The 23,164-nt window shown below is 38.2% G+C and overlaps 1 protein-coding gene across 4 annotated transcripts in view; it reads left to right on the plus strand.

Moving 5' to 3' along the window:
• Positions 1–23,164, plus strand: part of LOC149205413 (calcineurin B-like protein 3) — a 335,347-nt gene that overhangs the window by 278,840 nt on the left and 33,343 nt on the right. For 3 of the 4 annotated variants that reach the window (XR_016252450.1, XM_089395059.1, XM_089395057.1), the window contains one exon: positions 2,684–2,796. Coding sequence is in view for 3 of the 4 variants with exons in the window: in XM_089395057.1 (XP_089251183.1) it covers positions 2,684–2,796 (113 nt within the window). In the remaining variant the exon portion in view is untranslated. Of the gene's footprint in view, positions 1–2,683; positions 2,801–23,164 lie in introns of those variants that run through there. The other variant, XM_089395058.1, reaches the window with a different exon arrangement.

A 23,164-nucleotide genomic window follows, 5' to 3' on the forward strand; every position in this document is an offset into this window, starting at 1 on the left:
ATTCTGTTAGTGAGAAAGGGTGAAATAATTAAAGTAAAATAGTTAATTTAACATTTGTGGAATCTAGATTTTTAACATAATATTTATTTATTTTAAAATATAATATGATATTTTTATTTTAAAATATAATATAATATTTTTTTTATTCTTTTCATAAAATTACTCATTTTTTATTGCGCTGAGAGGTGCTCTCCAGTATAGGATGCTGGAGATGTGTATCGTTAATGTAAACATTTTAACTCGGTGAAAATAAAATAACAATAACCCTACAAAAATTAATAATAAAGGAAATAAAAATGACCAATGGTATTCACATGGAATATAACCTATTTAAAGGGGAAATTAAACTAGCCTAGATCCATCTTAGTTTGATGTTATATTTAGATACATAATTAGTTGTAGAAAAATGATGGCATTGAATCATATTAATATAATATATGTAATATATTCTCTTAATTTATGTGTAATAATGTGCTATAGAAATAGAGCTTTGATAGATCTAGGATGGTAAGTTTAGAAATGAATAAGCTTAACTATGAAAGTGAGTTGGGGTGAGGTGGGAGAAATATTAGGTAAAATGTAATTATTACATTTTATCTAATATTTATGCCTACCTTCATCCACTTTTTACTAGCTTGTGAGAAATATTGGGTAAAATATAATACTATAATATTATATTTTACCCAATATTTCCCCTCAACTGGTCCACTTTTTATTGTAATTTTTCTTTATATTTGAAGTTTAAAAGTAAACAAACTCAACTATAAAATTAGTAGGGGTGAGGGGAAATATTGAGTAAAATGTAATATTTAGGTTGGCGGGTGATGGGAAATATTAGGTAAAATGTAATAAAATTACATTTTAATTAGTAATCCCCCCCCACCCTTGGCCACTTTTTACTAGGTGGGAGTAGTAATAAATATTGGGTAAAATATAATACTATAATATTATATTTTATCCAAGATTTCCTCTCACCCGATCCACTTTAACATTATATTTTATGGTAGAGATATTGTAGTGTCTAATATTTTGACTCTATCAAAATAAAATAAAAATAAAATTAATAAATAAAATAAATAAATTAAGAAACAAAAATTAATAATTATAATTAATAATTAAACCAACCTAGATCCAAGTGGAAATAACAGCTAACTTGACTTGATCCTTGAGAATAACGGCTAGTTGCTTCTTGATCCATGTCCAAAGTCTTATTTTTTCTCAAAAATTGACTTTTCCTTTGATGGAGGACCTCAAAAAATTAACCTTTTTTGGACTCACAAATTTTTTAGGGTTTTTAACTTTTTTGATAATTTTCCCCTTGGAGGGTAGTTAATTTTCCCTTCATTTTGTTTTTCGGGTAATCCCTGGGTAATATTAATTTTTATTTTTTCTAGGAATTAAAATTAAAAAGACTCAAGTGGGGATTAATTTTCTTTCCACTCTCTAAGTGTATCTAAAAAATATTTGGGTAATGGTGTTCTAGTTATGAGGAACCATTCACCAAAAATATTTCTAAACACAATTTTACATCAAATATTACAATATCAACCCTTATAAGGGGAAATACAAAAAAATAGACCACTTGAGACTCAACCAAATTCTGCGACCAGACATGTGATCTAGTATGAAAAATACATAGACTCGATAAACACTGGGACTCACCTAAGACCTCGTCAATGAGTTTCACCCTAGCTTTGGGGTATATCTGGGAGAAAAACTCTGCCCATTATCCATGTTTACAAACACACATAATTTGGGGAGGTTAAAAAACTACCTAGAGTTAAACCCTTTAAGAAGAATCATAGGCTTACCTAAATGTTGTTACATGGCTTAATAGTCATACTATAATCATTTACGATAATTTTGCATAATTTGGGGTTACAATGATGAAATTGACTTAAAAATTTTGATCCACTGCTTTGTACTCTGCTTCTCGAACTGTTGACTTGTACATGGTCAACATGGTGAAAGTAGGTTTGTCCAGGCAGGGGGAAATAAATGTGTATAATAAATACACTACAGAAGGAAGCACTTATAGAAATGTTGACGATAATAAAAGCAAGGAGTAGATAAGGTTTCTTAGTGAAGAGAACAAGTAAAAAGGCTATTTCAGTAAGCATATTTGTATGACTGGCTGATTTACTACAAGATATAGCCAAGGAAGCAGAGATTGTCAAGGAAATATATTATTATATTATAGGTGTCAACTCTCATTTAGGTCCTTACACATCAAAAGTTGATGCAAGTTGCATTTACAGGTTTTATTTCCTTTATTATAACTTACGCAGTTAATGGAGTTACCTCTTTGTTTCTTTCCAAGTGACTGAAACATGGAAGATTCAAACCCTTGATTGCAACATTGAATCTAGCCACAAATTCAAAATGCAAACCTTTTGGACAAATAGTGGCAGAGACAAGTCAGTATTATCTAGACTCTGTAATCCACATGTTTTATTGAAATCTGTTGCTGAACTTATACTTCTGGAATTATCGAAGGCCTTATGTTGCTGTTCTGTCTTTTGTAGGTTCCTTCTAGCTTGGATATTTTATGTATTAATTGAGTGCTCGATTCTGACTTTATTCATTGTGGTAGTGATGCTGATAAATATTTTGAACATCTTTCTTTTGATTAAAGAAAGCTGTGCACTGTTTTTGACAGTGATCTCTGTTAATGGCATTTCAGACCTTCGAGGAGGCAGATACCAAACATGATGGAAGGATTGACAAGGAAGAGTGGAGGAGTCTTGTTCTGCGACATCCTTCACTTCTGAAAAACATGACACTCCAGTATCTCAAGTAAATATGCTTTCTGCCTATGTCCATTTGTTGATATCGATTGTCTTTAATTATAATTTATGGTTGCTTTGTTTGCAACAGTAAAAATGCACACCATATTTAGACTTTTTGTAGTAGATCATTTCTATTTAGATTTTATTTGTAAATCCCCATGCTACCATTAATAGTAGTTGGCTATATAACATAAGCATGGAAGTAGATCTAGTTAGATATTTGTTTTAAATTGCACTTGAAGAGTTTGACATGCGACGAGTAGTAATTATAGTTGGATATGGATATTTACTTGCCATTTCAGAAAGCTACCAATTTGGGAAAGCCAGTGCAACATATAGAGGGTTTGTATTGTTAAGCAGATTCTTAAATACAACTAGGGTGCCAAATGTGGCTCACCCAACAGAGAATAAACTTGGCAGAAGTACCTCTATCCGGAGATAGATATTTCGGCAAATCCAACAACTAGATGATCAAACCCCACAGATGGCTTTGTTGTTCCCAGTGCTGGGCAGTGATGGCTGCCCCAAGCTCTGTGCTAGAACCGCGTCACCTCCTCTAGGAGCTGTGTCACCCTCTCAGTGAGCCTCCCTTGCTCAGAAAGTCGATTTGCTGAACTGCTCTCTCTCTGCCCCACAGAAAAACCTCAGCGCTGCCTCTAAGGGCCTGCGTCAACCCCTCTAGCTTCTGCATCACCTGCATCAACCTCTCTGGCCTCTGCGTCACCCTCTTTGGAGCTGTGTTGTCTCTCTTGGTGCTACTCTTCCTCTCTGCTATGTATTCTTCGGCCTTGGATTGAAGTCCCTCTGCTGAACTGCCTCTCACTGCCACTCAGACCACTAGCTCAATTTTCTCAGCAAACCACGCCCCAGAAAAATCGAACTCTTTGATCTCTTGGTGTATCTCCAACTGACCCTGAAGCCTCCTGTTATACTTTTCCTATCGACGAATCAACGACCGAGATTAAATCTCTAATCAACGACTAAGATTAAAACATGATTGATCCTCGTCACTTAGAACCTTCTCACCCATATTTTTATTAATACACATTAATATTTTTATTTTCCTAAGTTTAGACTTATGAACCCATTAAAAATATTAATTATTTTAATAACTCCTCATCCGTGTGGAATTTTTCTGGGTTCTAGAGATCTCATGTGTTCTAGCCCCTCCACAAAATTTTGGAGCTAGAGCACATCCGATGCTAGCCAAAATCAACACTAGGAAGCTGAGAATTCGAACTAGGTGATCATTCTGCCGCAGAGGGGCAGCAATAGTTTGGGAGTACTGACAGAGAGGCAGAGAGAAGCTACTGGAGGCAGCACAGCAGCCAGGAGGACTGACGCTGGGCCAATTTTGGCCCATGTAGGCTTGATCAGATCCAGAAGGGCCAACGCAGAAGCTGAAGCTGTCCTCCACGCAGAAAATTGAAACTATCGGGGAACTGCCGGAACAACTGGGAAGGTTGACGCAGTAGGTAGAAGAGACGACACCTGGTTGACACAGAGCTTGAAAGGCTGACACAGGGCCTGCGCAGGGCTAGTGCAGAGGTAGCTAGGGTTAGCCAGTTTTGCTGCTTGACCAGTCGAAATCTGCCAGGTGAAGTGAGGTAAAACTCACTCAGATTTTCCGCCATTGTATTTTCTCTGTCACTGGATTGGCGGGAGGGCATCCAACATTTGTATTTAGAATTATTGCTTAATAATATAAAACTCTTAGAGCTGCTACACCGGTTTTCCCGCATTGGGTTTTTTCGGGGACTATTTTGTCCAAAAATAATTGTGTCCTATCTATCTTGTTCTTTGCTCAGTTTTTTGTTTCATGTAATCAAATATTAAAGTGGTGTACGCTGCAGAAGTAATTTGCTTCAGTATTCAGAGAAAAACTTGAGAATATAGATTCAAATTTGTTGCAATAGGGATTCCTTGAGGATTAGAAATTTTCACATGGTATCAGAGCATTGATTTTGAAACAAGAAGAGCAAATCCAACGCTGAGCAGAGAGGCCAAACGCTGCATTTGGCAACAATTCGAATCCCCTTGAAGGGATTGCGCAGTCCTTGCCGGGAAGCAGAGATTTCGAGGAAATCTCTCTCTGAGAGAGTTGACAGAGAGGTACAATTTCGAGTTCGTGAGTTTGCAGAGGCAGAGGGAGTGACAGAGAGCCTCAGCGTAGTGCTTGAAGGGCGCAGTTTTTGCTGGGGCAGAAATCTGTCGAAAAAGAGTGAAGACACATTGAAGGGGAATTTTCTCCTCAAAGGACTTTTCTCGCCAAAAAGTTTGAATTTCTCACTTGCTGGGCAATTGATTAGTGTTGAGTAGTGACTAGAGGAGTCAGTTCGATAGTTGGGTGAGATGGCATTGCATAGTCTCAGAGATCAAGACAGGTTGGAAGGGGCTTCGAACTATGTCATATGAAAGACAAAAATCTTAGCTTTTCTGGAGGAGTATGATCTTGAAGCCTACGTCACGAGTGTTGTGGTTGTTCCTGCTGACAATGATCAAAAGAAGAAGTACAAGGCCAAGCAAGGGAAGGCGAAGAGGTTCATACTCGATGGAGTTCGAGATCATGTTGTCTCACACTCACAAGGTAAAGATACAGCCCAAGAGATGTGGGAAGCTTTGTCTTCATTGTATGAAGGTTCTTCTGAACAACAGAAGATGTACCTAGAACAGAATTTGCAATGGACATTGATGCAGAAGGGAGAAGGAGTTAACTCCTATCTTCAACGTCTTCAAAATACCAGAGACCATCTTGCTACAGTGGGGTCTACTCCTCAGTCTACCACAATGGTAATGATGACCCTGAATGGAGTCTCGGATGAATGGAAAGTGTTCGTCCAGAGTATATTGGGCAGGGAAAGACTACCATCATGGGAGGAGATGTGGGCAGCTCTTCAACATGAAGAATTAAGGAGGGACCTGATTAAGATCAACCTCAATAGTAGCAGAGGGAGTGGCTCGAAGACAAAGGAGGAGGAGAAGGCAGCTCTAGCATCAAAGGGACAACAAAAGCAGAAGCGAAAGAAGGACATTTCAAAAGTGAAATGTTTCCGATGTGGTGAGATGGGCCACTTTGTATCCCAGTTTCCTTTGAAGCAAAAGGGTAAGGATGAGAAACATGATCCTAAGGTTGCTCCAACAAAGATTAACAAAGATGAGTTTGCCATGAGTGCCCACGCATCTCCAGGAGGGAAATAGGGCGATATTGAGTTTTAGTCGGGAGGACTACATGTGGGCAGGATCCTTGAGGAGTCCACCTCTTAGATCAATTCCTTGCTACGAGAACCCAAGATTCAGTAGGAGCAAGATGGACTTAGTGTCAGATGATGCAGTGGATTGTTTGGAGAGACAGATGTAGTGGCCCGAGACCAAGAACTGATTAGCGCAGAGAAAGGTTGGCAGCAGTGCAGAAGTCAGCAATAACGCAGAAGATTCAGAGGGTCAGTGACTAGTAGCAGTCAGATTCCAACATTCATGGTATTATGCCGAACACAATTAAGTTTAGTAATTTTGGATGTTTTTTAGTTGCTTCTCTCAGCAACTGAGTTGCAGTACGAATGTAGTGTTAGCAGTGGCAGTGCTAGCAGCATAGTAGATGCAACATTTGAGAGGGAGCTGTAGTACAGATGCAATAGTGGTAGTGGCAGTGTCATGGGTAGTAGTACAACAACATCAGTGTTGGTGGAAGCAACAGTGCGGAAAAGAGGTGCTTCAGAAACAAAGCAACATGCAATTGGACATTGTTGCTAGAGCACTTTCCTGACTAAGAGGGAGTGTTAGTTTTGGTAGCATTGGATGTGATGTAGCCATGAAAATTGGTGGAGAGGCTAAGGCACGAGTTCTAACGAACCCATAAATTGTTTGGTAAAATTCCACACAGATTGTATTTTATTAAAATAATTAATACTTTTAATGGGGTTCCTAAGTTTAAACTTAGGAAATTTAAAATATTAATGGGTATTAATCAAAATACGGGTGAGAATGATCTAGAAGGCAAATCAAGTCAAGTTTTAATCTTAGTCGTTGATTAGAAACTTAATCTCGGTCGTTGAAGTCTCAACGAGAAAAGTATAAGGAGGCTTGGGGTTCATTTAGAAACACACACGGAGAGAATGAATTGATGTGGAGTACGATTTCAGGGGCTAGGAAGCTGAGAATTCGAACTAGGTGATCATTCTGCAACAAAGCGGTAGGGATAGTTCGGGAGTACTGACAGAGAGGCGGAGAGAAGCTACTGGAGGTAGCGTAGTAGCCAGGAGGACTGACGTTGGGCCAATCTTGGCCCACACAAGCTTGACGCAGAGCCAAAAGGGCCAGCACAAAAGCTCAACTCCCCTCCATGCAGAAAGTCGGAACTTTCAGCGAATTGCAAGAACAAACGGGAAGGTTGACACAGTAGGTAGGGCCAGTGCATAGGTAGCTGGGGTTAGCCAGTTTTGTTGTCGGATCAGCTGGAATCAGCCTAGTGAAGTGAGGTAAAACTCACTCAGATTTTCCACCATTGTATTTTATTTGTCATTGGATTGCCGGGAGGGCATCCAACATTTGTATTCAGAATTACTGCTTAATAATATAAAGCCCTCAGAGCTGCTGCACCGGTTTTCCAGCATTGGGTTTTTCTGGGGACTATTTTGTCGAAAAATAACTGTCCTATGTATCTTGTCCTTTGCTCAATTTTCTTTTCCATGTAATCAAATATTAAAGTAGTGTAGGCTGCAGAAGTAATTTGCTTCAGTATTCGGAGAATAACTTGATAATGTATATTAAAATCAAGTAGGTGAAGTAGATTCTGATTTGCTACAGTAGGGGTTCCTTGAGGATTAGGAATTTTCACATTGCGAAAGCTTTTGTTGTACATGCATTTTGTCCAACATATTATGTATATTTATCAAAACATTCATATATAAACATATAATTATATATTCACAGGTACATAAAATTTAATATATACTTAGATGGTCGCATAATCTCTCTCTCTCTCTCTCTCTCTTTGTGTATATATAGTTGTTGGTAAATTTTAATTTACCTGTGTTGGCTTTAGGTGTGGGTCCATCATGGTTCATTATTTCCCCTGTTTTTGAGTTACGTGTCTGCCTAAGTCAATTTGTTTATTATATTTGGGCCCACACTTTATGAGTATAGGTTTATAAGTACACATTCATATGTGTCATTTACATTAGGAAACACATCGCATTGTATAAGTTATTCTCTTGTAATATTTTTGGTACAAGGCACTTGTTGGGTAGACACAAACGTTATTGATATTTAATATTTATTTGATTATAATAGATCATTATGATTTGTTGTGGTACATGCTTTTGTTAATTTTTGGTTGTTTAGGTTTTGTTGATTAACTTCATTATTGTATCAAAGCATAGGTGGAATGAGGACGTGCTTCTTTGAATTGGAGTGGAGTGTTAGGAAAAGAACGCTGTGACTGAACAAGTTAAAGGCATCGATGTCAAATACCCTTGTTAACACCTGCCACCATTAGCTACATTTTCTTGGAGTACTTTTGGCAGCAATTGTTTATTTGCATTTGAATTTTTGTAATGTGGGCACTTGCATTTTTCTTGTGCTTTGATATGCCTAAATTTTTTTAATTTGAATTTTATTTTGTCATTTTTCCATTTCATGTCTTTAATTCTCTTTATCAAAGGGGTTTTCCTGTGAAGGGAGGCTGTAGGCTGTGATGTTGCATCCTACCCTATCTACAATGTGCCTTTTACAAGTTGCTGCCATACGACTATCCACCGATAGCCAGAAGGTTCTTAAAGATTGTCTTCTCCTAGTAGAGAATGTTGTCCTTAACAGTTGTAGGATGTTCAAGGGAGGCATGCTCCCTACAAAAAGATCTTTTGTCAGTCATCGGAAAGTGGCCTAAAGACTATTGGTGGCAGAAGAACTGCAAGCCAACATTGCGCACCCATAGTAGGGGTTGTTGTAGGCCCCAAGTTTCTCTCAAAACTTGCAATTGTGGTTGCCTGACAGGTTGTAATGAGGCCCACTTAGCCACATCTTGTTTTGTAAGGAGCGCGTCACCTTTTACCCAACAATGTGGGATAACTCTGGAAAAGAAAGAATTCTGCAAGTGATTGTTGAAGAAAGAAAATGGAAGTAGAGAAATCCCTGGGGTTACATCTTCATCTACAGTGACAAGTGCTTGATTTGTTTTTTGCAATTTAATTCGCTTCATCACTATGAGAAAATATGCACATCATGAATTCAAGGACACAAGATTATGTTTCTGTTCATGACATTGCAAACAAGGTTCCCGAAGTTGTTAACTTTCTCACAATGATGACAATATATACTATAATGGTGCCTCTTTGAAGTGCAAGAGTTTTGTATTTAATGCCTCGTCACTGTGGTATGAGATTTTAGAAGCATTTTTTTTCACTCTCAGAGACTTGGACTGGCATTTACATCAAATGGTGTAAAGTAAAGGGAACTGTTTTCTAGAAAGAGACACATTACAGATACGAAGGTACAACTCTGGGTCAAGGCTACTTGGAAGCGGGAAGCAACAATTTTCAGAAGCCTTCGGGTCCGGAGCGATTTTTATATAATATATATTTTTACATATTTTGATGCATATATGTCAACAAAAGCATGTAGAATGATGAATTAGTTATAAAAAATATCAAAACCTGGATTAAACCATATAACATCAATCATCTAGTAGTTATAATCTTCAGCAACCACAGGTCCACAAATTACAACATCTCGATTCTCATCATGTCGAGTGTGGAGCTTGATTATCTTCCTGATTCAGAGGTCTTGTTTCGGTCGCATTTGGATCCCAGTTCTTGATGGGGGGGTGTGGGGAGCTTGACTCCCTAGTACTATTGTGGGGTTCGGGGGCGTCGCCCCTAAAAGGAAATATTTGAGAAAACCGCCTTGTAAAATGTTGTAATTTTGTAGTCAATCTAGACTATTCATTAGGAGAAAGATTTGACGGTACATGTTATGTTAATTTAGGGTTTTGTTCCCTAGAAGGCATGTAAAATTAGTTGTTCCAACCCTTTTCCTTCTCACTAGCTTTTTGGAATACTTTTACAAGGGTGTTGAATATTAGAGCATTTTCTTTTTGTGAAGAAAAGAAAAGAAATCTACTTCTGATTCTTCTAAATGTAAGGTTCCATCCTCCAAATTATCCTCCTCTGTGTTGTGAAATTTTCAACTATATTGAAACAAGTGGAAATTATTCTTTTAACTGATTAAATTAAGTGCAATTTATTTGCTACGACAAACAATGAATAAAATCACAACTGCAATTTTCACCATAAAAACCACTGCGGAAAACAAAATGTTAGAATTATGAAATATAGAGCACACACAATAAAAACGACATTGTTATTTTTCGACAAAGGTCCCCGAAAAAACCCAATGTGGGAAAAATGGTGCAGCAGATGAGGGTTTTATTATTATATGTAACCGCAAAAATTTTGAGTACAAATTTGGATGCCAAAATGGCTATCCTTTGGCAAAATATATTGCCAAAATTAATTGGAGGAAATTCCTCCCCTCTGCAGCCAAATTCGGCCCCTATGACCCTACTCACACTTCCTCCCGACAACTCACTCTGGCCAGAAATGCACACTGGTTGGCATAGATAATTCGCACTGCCTACTAGCTGGCTCTGGATGAGTCGTCTTGCCTCCCTCTAGTCCTAGAAGTGACTCACTCTGCCTTCTGGTGATCTCCCGACCTCTATCAATTGAAACGATCACTTTTGGACACTTCGAATTGGGGTTTTTAGCTGCTCACACTGGCTACTCGACCTCTTTGCACAAATAATTCGACCTCCCAGCTATTGTTGCTTTGTTGCTAAGAAACTTTCCGGGAAATGACTTTGTTGCTCCCTTAATCTCCCCCTGCCTTCCTTCTGGCTCAAACTTCTCTCCCTTGCTCAATCTTTGCAACTGGGTAGCTCAATCTGCCAAGTCGCACTACTAGTGTGTTCTCCATCTACCCATTGATTTGCTCTTATAATCTCTTGTTGGTGAACCAACGACCATGATTAGATCCTCGCCGAGAGCTAAGATCATCTCCAACTCGATCCATGTGAGTTTCTAGAAAATTCTCACCTTTTTCAATTAGTTCCTGTTAATTCATCACTTTTCCTAAGTTAGGCTTAGGAAATATTTAATTATTGATTAATTAACTTAATTTAGGCATCTATAGGTGTTTTCTCCTGAAACGTTTTTTGGGTTTTGGAGATTCAGTGTTCCTTAGCCTCTCTAACCAAAGTTGAGACTAGAAGAAAGAATAAGAAGAAGAAATTATTTTAACATCCACGAGGCTAAAGATAGCCTATGGGACAGATTGCTTCTTCATCTGCTTGATGTATTCGGCCCTTTTTCTGTGAAGCTTCACAATAAATGCTCCCAGCGTCTCGATAACCCCTCGTTAAATAGATTATCCCAAGAGCTAGCTGCTAGCATATCTACATAACTTTCCCTGTTGTCTTTGAAGGCCTCACATTCTAAAATGAAATGTTTTTTTGTTTCCACTTTTTCGGAAGAACAAAAAATGCATACCCTTCCTCCCACACTTCCTTTGGCCTTTTCCAGCACCTTGTTTCACAACGGAGTTGATGAGAATTAGTCCTTAACTGAGCAATAAGAATTTTTGCTCTCCAAGAGATATTGGCCTCTATGTATGCTTTTGGTTGATGATTATGAGTGGGATTAAACACTTCAATATAGTATTTTTTCTTTCTTCCTAGCTCCTTATCCCAAGTACGTTTGTGGAACTTTTCCATAACAAAAGCTTTTATCTCTTTGTTGTTTATGGGACGCGCATTCAATCAAATACCCCATTTACTAAACCATTTGTTATTTTGCTGCATCCAAGTTTTTTTGCTCTTGCACAATCTATCATTAAAGACAACCTTAGGCCATCTTCCCTCTTCCATTTGCTCAATTTTTTTTAAATACCTTATGACTCGCACCATAGCAATTGCTTCAATAGGAGCAGTCCTTGTTTCACTTAACAAGATATCATAAGGAACTGCGCTTTTAATCTTAAATTTGTTTGTAATCAAACGCTTTTGAATTTTCTCAATTTGTCTCCACTGCATGTCGGAGGTACTGCTAGCCCATAGTTCACAACCATAGAGAATCAATGGAATCGCTAGAAGCCCAAAAGGAGTTTGAGTGGTCTTCTAGTCCCATAACTCTGCCTCTCTACACGTATTTTGAAAAGCATAAAATGCTTTCCAACCCCCCAAAGTTCTTTCTTTCTAGATAACCTGTTCGATGCCACAAAACGAACACTCCCTCTTAGCGATGCGGATGTTCTCTCACTGTCTCCATAACATTCTCCATACACACTACTGATGTCTGATAACTGTGACAACTTGCCACTGCCCACAAACTTCTGCACATACTCTAATTCATCTACCACTCTGAGTTGAACTAACCTTGCATCCATGCTGCTACTGACACTGCACTGTACCACCAATACTGCTGCCAACTTTGCACTACACTACAACTGATCTCATGTTGTTGTTGCTACAACTACTGCAACTAAGAACAAGTCTCTGAATCAACTGTGCCACTAGAGTGGCTTTATAGTAGTCTCCTGAGACTCTGATTGCAACTAGCCTTTGCACTCCCTATTGAGTAATTGTCTGTGTTGCAACTGCTTTGGAGTCTGCGCCCCTCAGTATTTAATTGCAACTAGGAATGTAACTGCCTCTCAAGATCTGGCTACGCCATCCTGAACACTGATCTATCTGCTATTGAATACTATGGGCCCCTGTAGCAAAGGCAATGATCGAAGAATAAAACCCTGTTTAATGCAGTCTTCCTTGAACCTTGCCCAAATCTCCGCAACTCGGGGATCTAGAGCTGAATGTCTCCCTACCTCTCTCCCTGAGGTATAACTGCATACAGTGCAAATTCATCCTTTAACCTAGAAGACAAATTGTCGACACTGTTGCCTGCTCCTGCTTCTCCTTGTCCTTCTTCCTCTGCGAACACTGGGTACTGTAGTGATCAAAATCATCGCATCTAAAGCACTTGAACTAGAGCAAGCATCATCTCCTCCTACGTAAAGTCTACCCACAACTGATCCCAACTTGGTAGGTTGTCTCATCTAGTGATGCCTTGGACGAAGGTGGCCCACTCTAGGGTGAAACCAGTGAGAGTTGTACGCACCATATCACTCTCTTGAGGTGCTTCTCAAACTGCAGCAAGATCGTATTTGACATTCTGAATCCTTGTGAGATAAGGAGTGACTCCTTAACCCTTATGCATCCTAGTGAGCCTCGACTTCTCTTTCAAGGACATCTTCCGTTTCTTGGAAGGATTCTGGAAAAACGTAGCAATGACATCCTGTTAGAAAATCGGAAAGGTAGAAAGATTTTCTTATACTGATAATTACTTGTGATATTATTATGTTCTTATTAACTTCCTTATGCACTTTCTTTATCTTCTTCTCATCAAGCAATCATCAAAGCGAAAACTTGAAGATCATGGACACCAGATGTAAGTACTCAGCCAGGGATAAAATCCCTATATAGGGGAAAACCCAGTCAAGGAACTCTTCCTTCAGTAGATTCAAAATGAGATAGACCAAGACCCTAAACCAACAGACCTTCCTCCACCAAGTCAACCTTCCAAGATGATTTAGTAGTCTCTTCTTGTCCAACAGCTTCAGTCCAACAACAATCCAGAAATTCGACTTCCCAGCTATAGAATTTCGACCACCAGCGACAAAATTTCGGCCCAACTTCAGTTTTGACCCCTCCAATAGCTCAGCAGCTTCACACGTGTGAGAGAAAGAGAGAGAATTTCGACTTCTTGTGCTTGAGAGAGACCTTCTTTGCTAGCCATTCCCTCTTCTTCCCTTGAATTTTTCATTTTTTCTGACCCCAGAAGTTGCAGATCAAGCTTGATGAGTGAGAGTGACAAATGAGGTTGAGTTGCTGCCTTTATATAGGTGTTTCTGCACCTCAGTTTAGTCTGACCTGTCCAGTTTGAGGCCAACTTGTTGGAGGAGGCCTAATTGACATATTTTACAATAAAATAAATTTCTTCTTTGAAAAATAAATCCCAAGAAGTGTTCTTTACAATATGACATGGACAAGGACACGACATAAACCTTAGAAGCATTCAATGGAGGCTTTGACCTAAAAACAATTGACCCAAGCATGAAGCCCATGCTTTAATAAGTCAATTTCTTTAATAATAAAATTTCTTTTTCCTTTTTTTTTGACAAATATATTTCATTATCAAATACAATTATGAAATTCGACACTAGTTACATTCATCAACACATCCCACAGTTCTTTGGCCGTATTCTTGGCCGCTAAGTGTGAGACTATATGATCTTGAATACCATCAAGGATCAACCGCTTTCCCTTGGCCATCTCCTTATTGTAGTTCTCTAACTATTGTAGGTCTATTGGTATGGCTACAACTCTCTCTGCATACATCTTCAGACCATGCTCATCTAGTAGGAAAGTCATCCTGACTTTCCAGATACAATAATTTGAGGCTCCATCTAGCCTATTTGATCTCGAAGTCCTAGTGAGGTGATTTCTAGCGAAACTCACATCTAGAAAAATAAACAGGAATCTCCTCCTTTCTTGCTCGGCTGCGTGTTACCTACTCACACTCCTCCTTAGAATGCACAATTTTTCTTGTTGTTTCCTACTTCTACTGGAAATCATGAATCTCCTCTAGAAAACTGAATCTGGAAATCCTCTGAGAAAAATCCCTCTGTGTGCTATTTCTCTTCCCCCTGATGTTGATTCTACCGCCGCAAAAACAACTGCGCATAGATCTGCTCAACAAACTTTATGATCTGCTCATTGGAATTGCTTCTCGACATTACCACTACTTGCTGGAACTGCTACTAAGCTTGTTTGAACTTTTGGTGCCACCTGGAATTGGAAATCGAACCCTTTGCCCAACAATTTGAACTGCTTGGCTGGTTCTCTCCATATACCTGGAAATTATGTTGCAGAACTCCTCTGAACCTGCACAAATTTTCCTTTTTCGCTACTGAGCTTCTGATTTGATCTTCAATGCTCTGATAACATGTGAAATTTTCAATTCTATTGCAACAATTGGAAATTATTCTTCTTACTGATTAAAATTAAGTTCACTTTATTGCTATGGCAAAAAACAAATAAAATCATAGATGAAATTTTCACCATAAAAAACGTTGCAGAAAATAATATGTTGGAATTGAGGAATATAGAGCACACACACGATAAAAATTACACTGTTATTTTTAGACAAATGTCCTTGGAAAAAGCCAATGTGGGAAAACCAGTGCAACAGGTGAGGGTTTTATTGTTATATGCAGCAGCAAAAATTTCGAGTACAAATCTGGATGCTAAACAGGCTATCCTCCAGTAAAATATATTGCCAAAATTATTTGGAGGAAATTCCTCCCTTCTGCAACCAAACTCGGCCCCTCTGATCCTGCTCGCACTTCCTCCCGATAACTGACGCTAACCAAAAATGCGGACTGCTTGGCCTAGATATTCACACTGCCTGCTTGTTGGCTTTGGATGAGTCGTCTTGCCTCCCTTTGGCCTTGGAAGTGACTCACTCTGCCTTTTGGGTGATCTCTCGACCTCCAATAACTGAAACGATCACTTTTTGACACTTCGAGTTGGGGTTTTTGGCTACTTGCACTTGCTGCTCAACCTCTCTGTAGAAATAATTCGGTCTCCTAGCTACTGCTGCTCTGTTGCTGAGAAACTCTACTGGAAATGACTTTGTTGCTCCCTCAATCTCACCCTTCCTTCCTTTTGGATGAACTTCTCTCCCTTGCTCGATCTCTGCAACTGAGTAGCTCGATGTAGCAAGGAAAGTCGCACTTTTGGTGTGTTCTCCATTTACCCATTGAGCTGCTCTTATAAACTCTTGTTGGTGAACCAACAACCATGTTTAGATCCTCTTCCACAGATAAGATCATCTCCAACTCAATTCATGTGAGTTTCTAGAGATTTCTCACCTTTCTCAATTAATTCTTGTTAATTAATCACTTTTCCTAAGTTAGACCTAGGAAATATTTAATTATTGATTAATTAGCTTAATTGAACCATCTTTAGGTGTTTTCTCCTGAAACCTTTTCTGAGTTTTGGAGATCCTGTGTTCCTTAGCATCGCTGACCAAAATCGAGAATAAAACACTTGTCTGATGCTACAATATTATAGACACTACCTCTGCAAGATAAAACGTTGGCTTAAAACCCTTAATACACATGTAAAATACCAAGAAATGTGTGCGGATCATAGGAGACAAATGAGGGTTATAGGACCAAGATATAACACAATGCACTCTCCAAAGAGAACGTTGCACCTGCAATGCAAACTTTAGCCCAAAAAACCAATAGCAATGACAATAAAACCCCCAAAGCTTGTGGCCTCCCTTGGAGAAATACTACAAGGCAAACGATGATGGGATAAGAGGCTTTAGGCCTTAGAAAAATTATTGATCCACCTCCTAGATGAACGCTATAGCTTTGCAATCAAAATGTTAGCTCCCAAAGAAAATGTGTCACTTGAAATCCCAGCGAAAATGTCACAGAAAGAGCAGATCCTTAACGTTGTTGAAAATGACTTAAATCACAATGCTAAAGGCTAGACTCACAAAATTTAATTGTAGAAATGAGATTACAAGATTTTCAATAAAACCCTTACCAAGAAGGCTAGTCTATCCCTTTGAAGCATGTGGATTCCCTTCTAGGTAAAGTGTTCACTTTCTATCACCTGGGTATGTTAGATTTATGCCTAAGGAAGGCCTAGAAGCCTTGAAACCCCTTGCAGTCTTTCTCCTTGGGAAAACGTTGGCTAAAACAAGTGCAAAATCCTTCAATCCCTAGTCAGTGGGTGAGAAACTTCAGATCTGCGAAATGGCTCCTCTCCTCCTCAGATCGATGGGGTTTTCACCTACAAAGATACTCAATACACAAGATCTTAACACCTACTTCCTAGATCTATACAACCCATGTTAGTATTATAAAAAATATATACAAGAGAGGCGAGGGTTAGTAGAAAATATGTACAAATTATCTACAATATTAACAAGAAAAGGAAAGCTCTAATTAGCAGATCTAACTTTATTTGCACAATTGAATTAGAAGAAAATTCGAGTGGAGAAATATTTTTTTTTTAATCTGGGCCGTGGCCAAATCATTGCATATAAATCATTAGATAAGCGTCGGAGAATTTAACACGATGGGCTTTAAAACTGTTGGATGTTGTTGTCATTAATGTCAACCCTAGTGTTTGCCTGTGTTTGACTTTGAATGAAACACCAGTCATTGAAGTCAAAAGAAGAATGAATGCTTCTTAGAATGGTATATATTACATCAAGTTGAAGGCTACACTGTTAGATGCTTGGAAACCCAGGTCCTAGGGTTTGGGTTCCCCGGACTGAGGATGTACCCTGGCTTTGTCGAGGGCTTTTGACTTAGCAAATCATTGAGTTTGGGTTGAAGGTCCACATCAATGGATTCTCCTCGGTAAGATGTTTCTGGTGGTATGTGGTACACCTCGTAGTTCCTCTCGGTTTGAAAGGTATTCACAATTAAAGTTGGTGAACCCAATATCTAGGTTAAAACCCCAACATGTGACATGGCATATTTTCATTGATGGTGGACATCCAAAAGTTAGTATGAGGGCTCATTGTCATATTTTGTGGAAGACTTACCTTAAGAAAAGCTATCACACAACCATAGGACACACATAAAGAACCATTTCTTCACTAGAAAGGGTATGAGGCCTTTACTTAGGAATAAAGGAAATTAATTTAGTATTTTATTAAATATGATAACATTTTATTAATGAACTAACCCCAACTCCATAAGGGAAGCACTTATTGTGACAAGGGCTTAAAAGTTCCAACTCTTAAGGTTCAAGCAAAATCCCCAAAGGGATTTCCTCCTTAGTACTCCTCCAACATTTGAAATTAAAAATTTAAGAAATACTCCCAAATAGCAATCCGTTGAAGCCCTTTTCTATCCATAAACAAAAGTATATAGGCCCCAAAAGTAAGGAATCTTTATTAAAACAAAGGGTCTTAAAATAAAAATTGAAAACAATTTAATCACTAAACTCCAAATGTAGATACTATTATATAAAATTAAATAATTGTAATTGGTAAGTAATTAAAAAGACATAGCAAAGATCATGCCCATTCACCAAGGGTCACCTAGGGCTATATTTAAGCCAGGGCCTCCCACAATGCAATCATCATTCATTAATTAATAATCTTATCTATCCTTATTTCTATCAGTCAATGAACTGTGTGCTCCATTTGGTATCAAAGCGGGTTCCAATCCTCGGGCTAAACTGTGAAGGCTGCTACGGCTCCATCACCCGTCCTCGTCAACCATCGGCTTCCCTGTCTCATCATTCTGCCTCCTCATCCTTGTCACGCCATCCCTTCTCTGCCCTCCATGCCATCGTTCCAAGCCTGATCTGCATTTCGTTCCATTCTCCCATGTTCCCCACTCGCTTTGTTTGCTTTGAAATACACCCCTGTCCAAAACCGCAGTTGCATTCTCTGTGCCCACATTACTTAGCTCACAACGTATCGTTCCGCGACAGTGTGACATCACAGACCCTCTCGTTCCTCTTGTTGCATTTCCCCCGACAACCATTGTTTCAACTTGACGTCACATTCATAAACATATCGTGTCATCATTCGTTGTCGCTTCGTCCAAATAGAAATCGTTAAGCCACCGGGTAACACATTGGTTCGATTTCGATTTTTGGTATAAGTATTCGTATAAAAGTTATTACATAATTAATTTTTATAATATAGTTATATATTATAACTATATATCATATAATTAATTTAATTTAAAAAAAATTTATAATGATAATATTATTTTATTTAATTAAAAAAATTATTATGAGAGTCGAGTTAAGCTGGATAAATATACTCCATGTCAGACCCACACGATGGCTTCATCAATGTCGATGGCTGATTTCAATAAAAGATTGTTAGACGTTGAGACTAAGGTGACTGGACAGGGCAAAAAAATCGAGGCACTCCAGGATACAACAAAGAGAATAGAGAGTAAGCTCGAGTAGAACCAGAACGAATTTAAAGGGTATCAACCGGTCCTTTCAAATAAAGTGGATCAAGCAATGGTATTGTTCACTTGTATTTGTGACAAGATGAAGGTTACATCGGATCAAATACCCCAGAATAATGAAGCTACTCAACATCTCAATTCTCTAGATTTGTCAAACTCGTCAGACTCACATGAGAAACCTGAGTCTCCAAAGACATCTTCCTTGCCTAATCAAGAAAGTAGTAACACGAATTTTCAAAATAGGCAGCTTTGGAATCCATACACCAATATGTCGTTTTCAAATCAATACCCTTTCTTTGCTCCGTCGATAGCTACATATCAACGAATAGCAAAACTTGAGCTATCCAAATTTGACGGTAATGAAAAATGTAGCGTTGCTTGGTTCATTAAAGCAGAAGAATATTTTGAGATTTACAGTATTGACAATGATGACAAAAAGATTAGGCATGCTTCCATGCAAATGGAAGGCGAAGCATATAATTAGTATATGTGGTGGTAAATGACGACACTTGCTATTAGTTGGAGGAAATTCAAAAATTCGTTTTTTAAAAGGTTCCAAGGTGTCAAGGAAGAAGAGTTCTTCTCAGCACTCACCAGATTGCAACAAAAAGGAGATGTGGATGAATACACTCAAGAATGGGAAACTTTAGCTACGCGAGTACCTGGATTATCAAAAACTCGTCTCATTCAATTTTACACCACGACACTTAAACCCCATCTCCAGGCTGAGCTCGAGCTTCATGACATCACTTCTATAGAGGTAGTCAAACAGAAGGAAAACGTTGTTGAAAGGAACATGAAAAAATACAGTGGTTGAAGGTTGAAAGAGTATATTCGAGACGAAGTTTTTCCCAAGTTGCGAACATGGATAATATGTTCCACCACATCTTCATGAAGGAGACAAAACTAATTTGGAAATGCAAAGAATGAAAGAAGGTAAATGCAGACGTTGTGGCAAAAAATGGGACCTCAAGACACAGATGTGCTAAAGGGAAAGAAACCAAGAACCTGTATACATGTGAAGCAACCAATGATTCAGACAATGAAGAATCAGACGTAGAAGAAATTGAAGATTCGCCACAATTTTCTCCAGAAGTAGATGATGAGAGTATTCTACAGGTATCATTATCGACCATGACAGGTATATCACAACCCCAAACATTAAAATTAAAAGGACATATCAAGAAGAACAATGTAATGGTTCTAATCGATATCGGTAGCACCCACAATTTCTTGGACTCAACCATGGCGAAAAGACTCAACATTTTCACATTTCCCATACCCAACATGAAGGTTATGGTAGCTGACGGTAAAAATGTTGAAAAGGTAGACAAATGCCATAAAGCCAAATTGCAAATTCAAGACTATAATCTAGAATCTTGGTTCTATACTGTACCTTTAGGAGTGGATGTGGTCTTAGGTATCCAATGGCTACAAACCCTAGGCACTTACTCTGCCAACCATCAAAAGCAATCTATAAAATTTAAATGGGAAGGGCAAAAATACAAGTTATATGGATTCCAACCACCTGAGAATCAAATTGTATCATCATCCAGACGATGAAAATGATTCGGAAGGGAGCACCAAGTTATGTAGTACAGTGTCATCAATTAGAAATGTTAACTTCAAATTTGGTCAACGAAGAAGCACCAGAAGTCCAGGAGCTAATTCAAAAGCACGAAAAAGTATTCCAAGACCTCCCAATGAAAATGCCTCCTAAAAGAGAAATCGAGCATAAAATAGAACTCAAAGTAGGATCAAATCCCATCAACATCAAACCATGTCGATATCCGCATTATTAAAAATTGAAATTGAGAGATTAGTACAAGATCTTTTAAAGTGTGGCATCATCACAAAAAGTAAAAGTTTGTATGCTACTCCAGTTGTATTAGTTTGGAAGAAAGATGGATGGTTCAGATTATGCGTCAATTATCGAGGACTAAACAAAATAACAATTAAAAACAAGTTTACAGTTCCTTTTATCAATGAGATGTTGGATGAACTACATGGAGCTAAATACTTCTCAAAATTGGACTTATGGTCAGGGTATTACCAAATCAGAATAAGGTTGGAAGACATAGAAAAAACTGCATTCCGAACACATGAAGGTGATTATGAATTTAAAGTAATGCCATTTGGGTTAACCAATGCACCGACAACATTCCAAGCCACTATGAATGAGTTATTCCGTCCATATCCAAGGAAGTTTTTGTTAGTGTTTTTTGATGACATTTTAATTTACAGTAAAACTTGGAAGGAGCACCTACAACATTTGGAGAAAGTTCTTATTGTATTGGAAGAGCATCAGTTCTATGCCAAGAAGTCCAAATGCACTTTTGGGAAAGAAGAGGTAGAATATCTCAGACATATAATATCCAAGGAAGGAGTAGAATTAGATCCTAATAAAATCAAGGCTATAAAGGAATGACCCAAACCAGTTACTATCTCCAAGGTAAGGGGATTCTTAGGATTGACCGGGTATTATCGAAGATTTATTTAAAATTATGCCCATATAACTGCACCCCTAATGAACCTTCTAAAGAAGAACTGATTTTGATGGAATGATGAAGCAAAAAATTGTTTTGAAGACTTGAAGGAAGTTATGGCTAATGCACCTATATTGGCAACTCCAAACTTCTCCAAACCATTTATTATTGAGTGTGATGCTTCATGTTTTAGCATAGGAGCAGTACTAATGCAGGATGATCACCCAATTGCATTTGAAAGCCGGAAACTCAATAAGAAAGAACATCTTAAATCTACATACAAGAAGGAAATGCTTGCTATTATGAACACATTAAACAAATGGAGACAATACCTCTTGGGAAGTAAGTTTTTAATACAAACATGTCATAATAGTCTTCAACATCTCCTCTAGCAGAAAAGACTATCTACAGAACAACAAAAATGGATAGAAAAAATTGCTGCCTTTGACATGGATATATTACATAAGGAAGGGAAATATAACATAGTAGCTGATGCTTTGTCTAGGAAAGATGAAGGACCGTCATTACTTGCAGTTCCAGTGGTTGTTCCTGAATGGCTTAATGAGATTCGAAGTGAATATGCAAAAGATCCAGAAACAAGTGCTATAGTCAATAATCTTCCTCAAAATTCAAAATTTGAATGGAAGAACGATATTCTATGGTACAATCATTCGCTTGGAAGGGAATGAGTAATGATATTCAAAAATATGTAGCAGAATACGATAAATGTCAGAGGAATAAAAATGAAAATATAATGACACATGGACTACTTCATCCCTTAAACATCCCAAATCTGAAATGGGAGGTTTACTTGTGTTTGATGGTAAGGATAAAATTCTTGTAGTAGTGATCAGTTTGGACAATATTGTGCAATGTGGTCAGTGGCTACTAGGATTTTACTAGTTATAGTAGTGTCTTCTTTACAACATTCTTCTATTACTTCAGAGCACAGGGGGATCCAGTCTGAAAATTGTGAAATGTGGTCTGCCAGATCTTCAGGGTGGTAAGGTGGTGCAAGGCATGTGATTGGAGACACCTTCAAGTTGTGGCTTGAGAACTCTTCAAGGTGGAAGGGTGGTGTTAGGACAGGTCATGACTTGCACAAAGCATTGTAGCATCCTTTCAGTTGTGGCTGATAAATTACAGAGGAGCGAGGCATTCTTTCAACAACAACTGGTAAATAGAGTGTTGAGGTACTTGTCAGGTTGTGGCCTGACTCACAAGGCATTGGGGCTTCCTTCCAATTGCAACAGGTATTAGGGTGTAGCAGCATCCTACAGGTTGTAGCCTGTGAATTAGGGAGTTGATGCCTCCCTTAGTTGTAGATGAAATCTTGATGTAATTAATTTTTCTTTTGAAGAGAGAAGAAGACAATTGCTAAGAAGCGTTCAATGGTTTTTTACCTAGAGGGGCTTTTCCACCTAAAAATCCCTGTGTCTACTATTTTATCTTCTGCATTGTTGTATGGTGTTGCTACTGTTGTTATATGTTTATGGTTATCTGAATAGAACAATAATAATAATAATTGAAGATTAATTAACGTTCTTGTTAAAATTCGCAACTAGGGCCAAACTTCATGTGGGTCACCTTATTCATGGCTGATTATATTTTTCTTCGATTCCTCTCATCGAGAGGTATAGGATTGATCTAAAGATCATCCGATTCCGATAAGTATTTATGGAGATATGAATTTATTTAGATTATGGACCAATTATCAAAGTCGGCCAGCAACTTATGTAGGCTCAAAAGCCCAACGGACACATCTATTCAATCATCAACATTTGCATATAAATATAGGATGTTTCCTCCTCATTT

This window comes from Pinus tabuliformis, chromosome 1_2, assembly GCF_031772625.1.
Source record: "Pinus tabuliformis cultivar Carrire ecotype Pingquan chromosome 1_2, CPIR1, whole genome shotgun sequence".
NCBI classification, from domain to species: Eukaryota; Viridiplantae; Streptophyta; class Pinopsida; order Pinales; family Pinaceae; genus Pinus; species Pinus tabuliformis.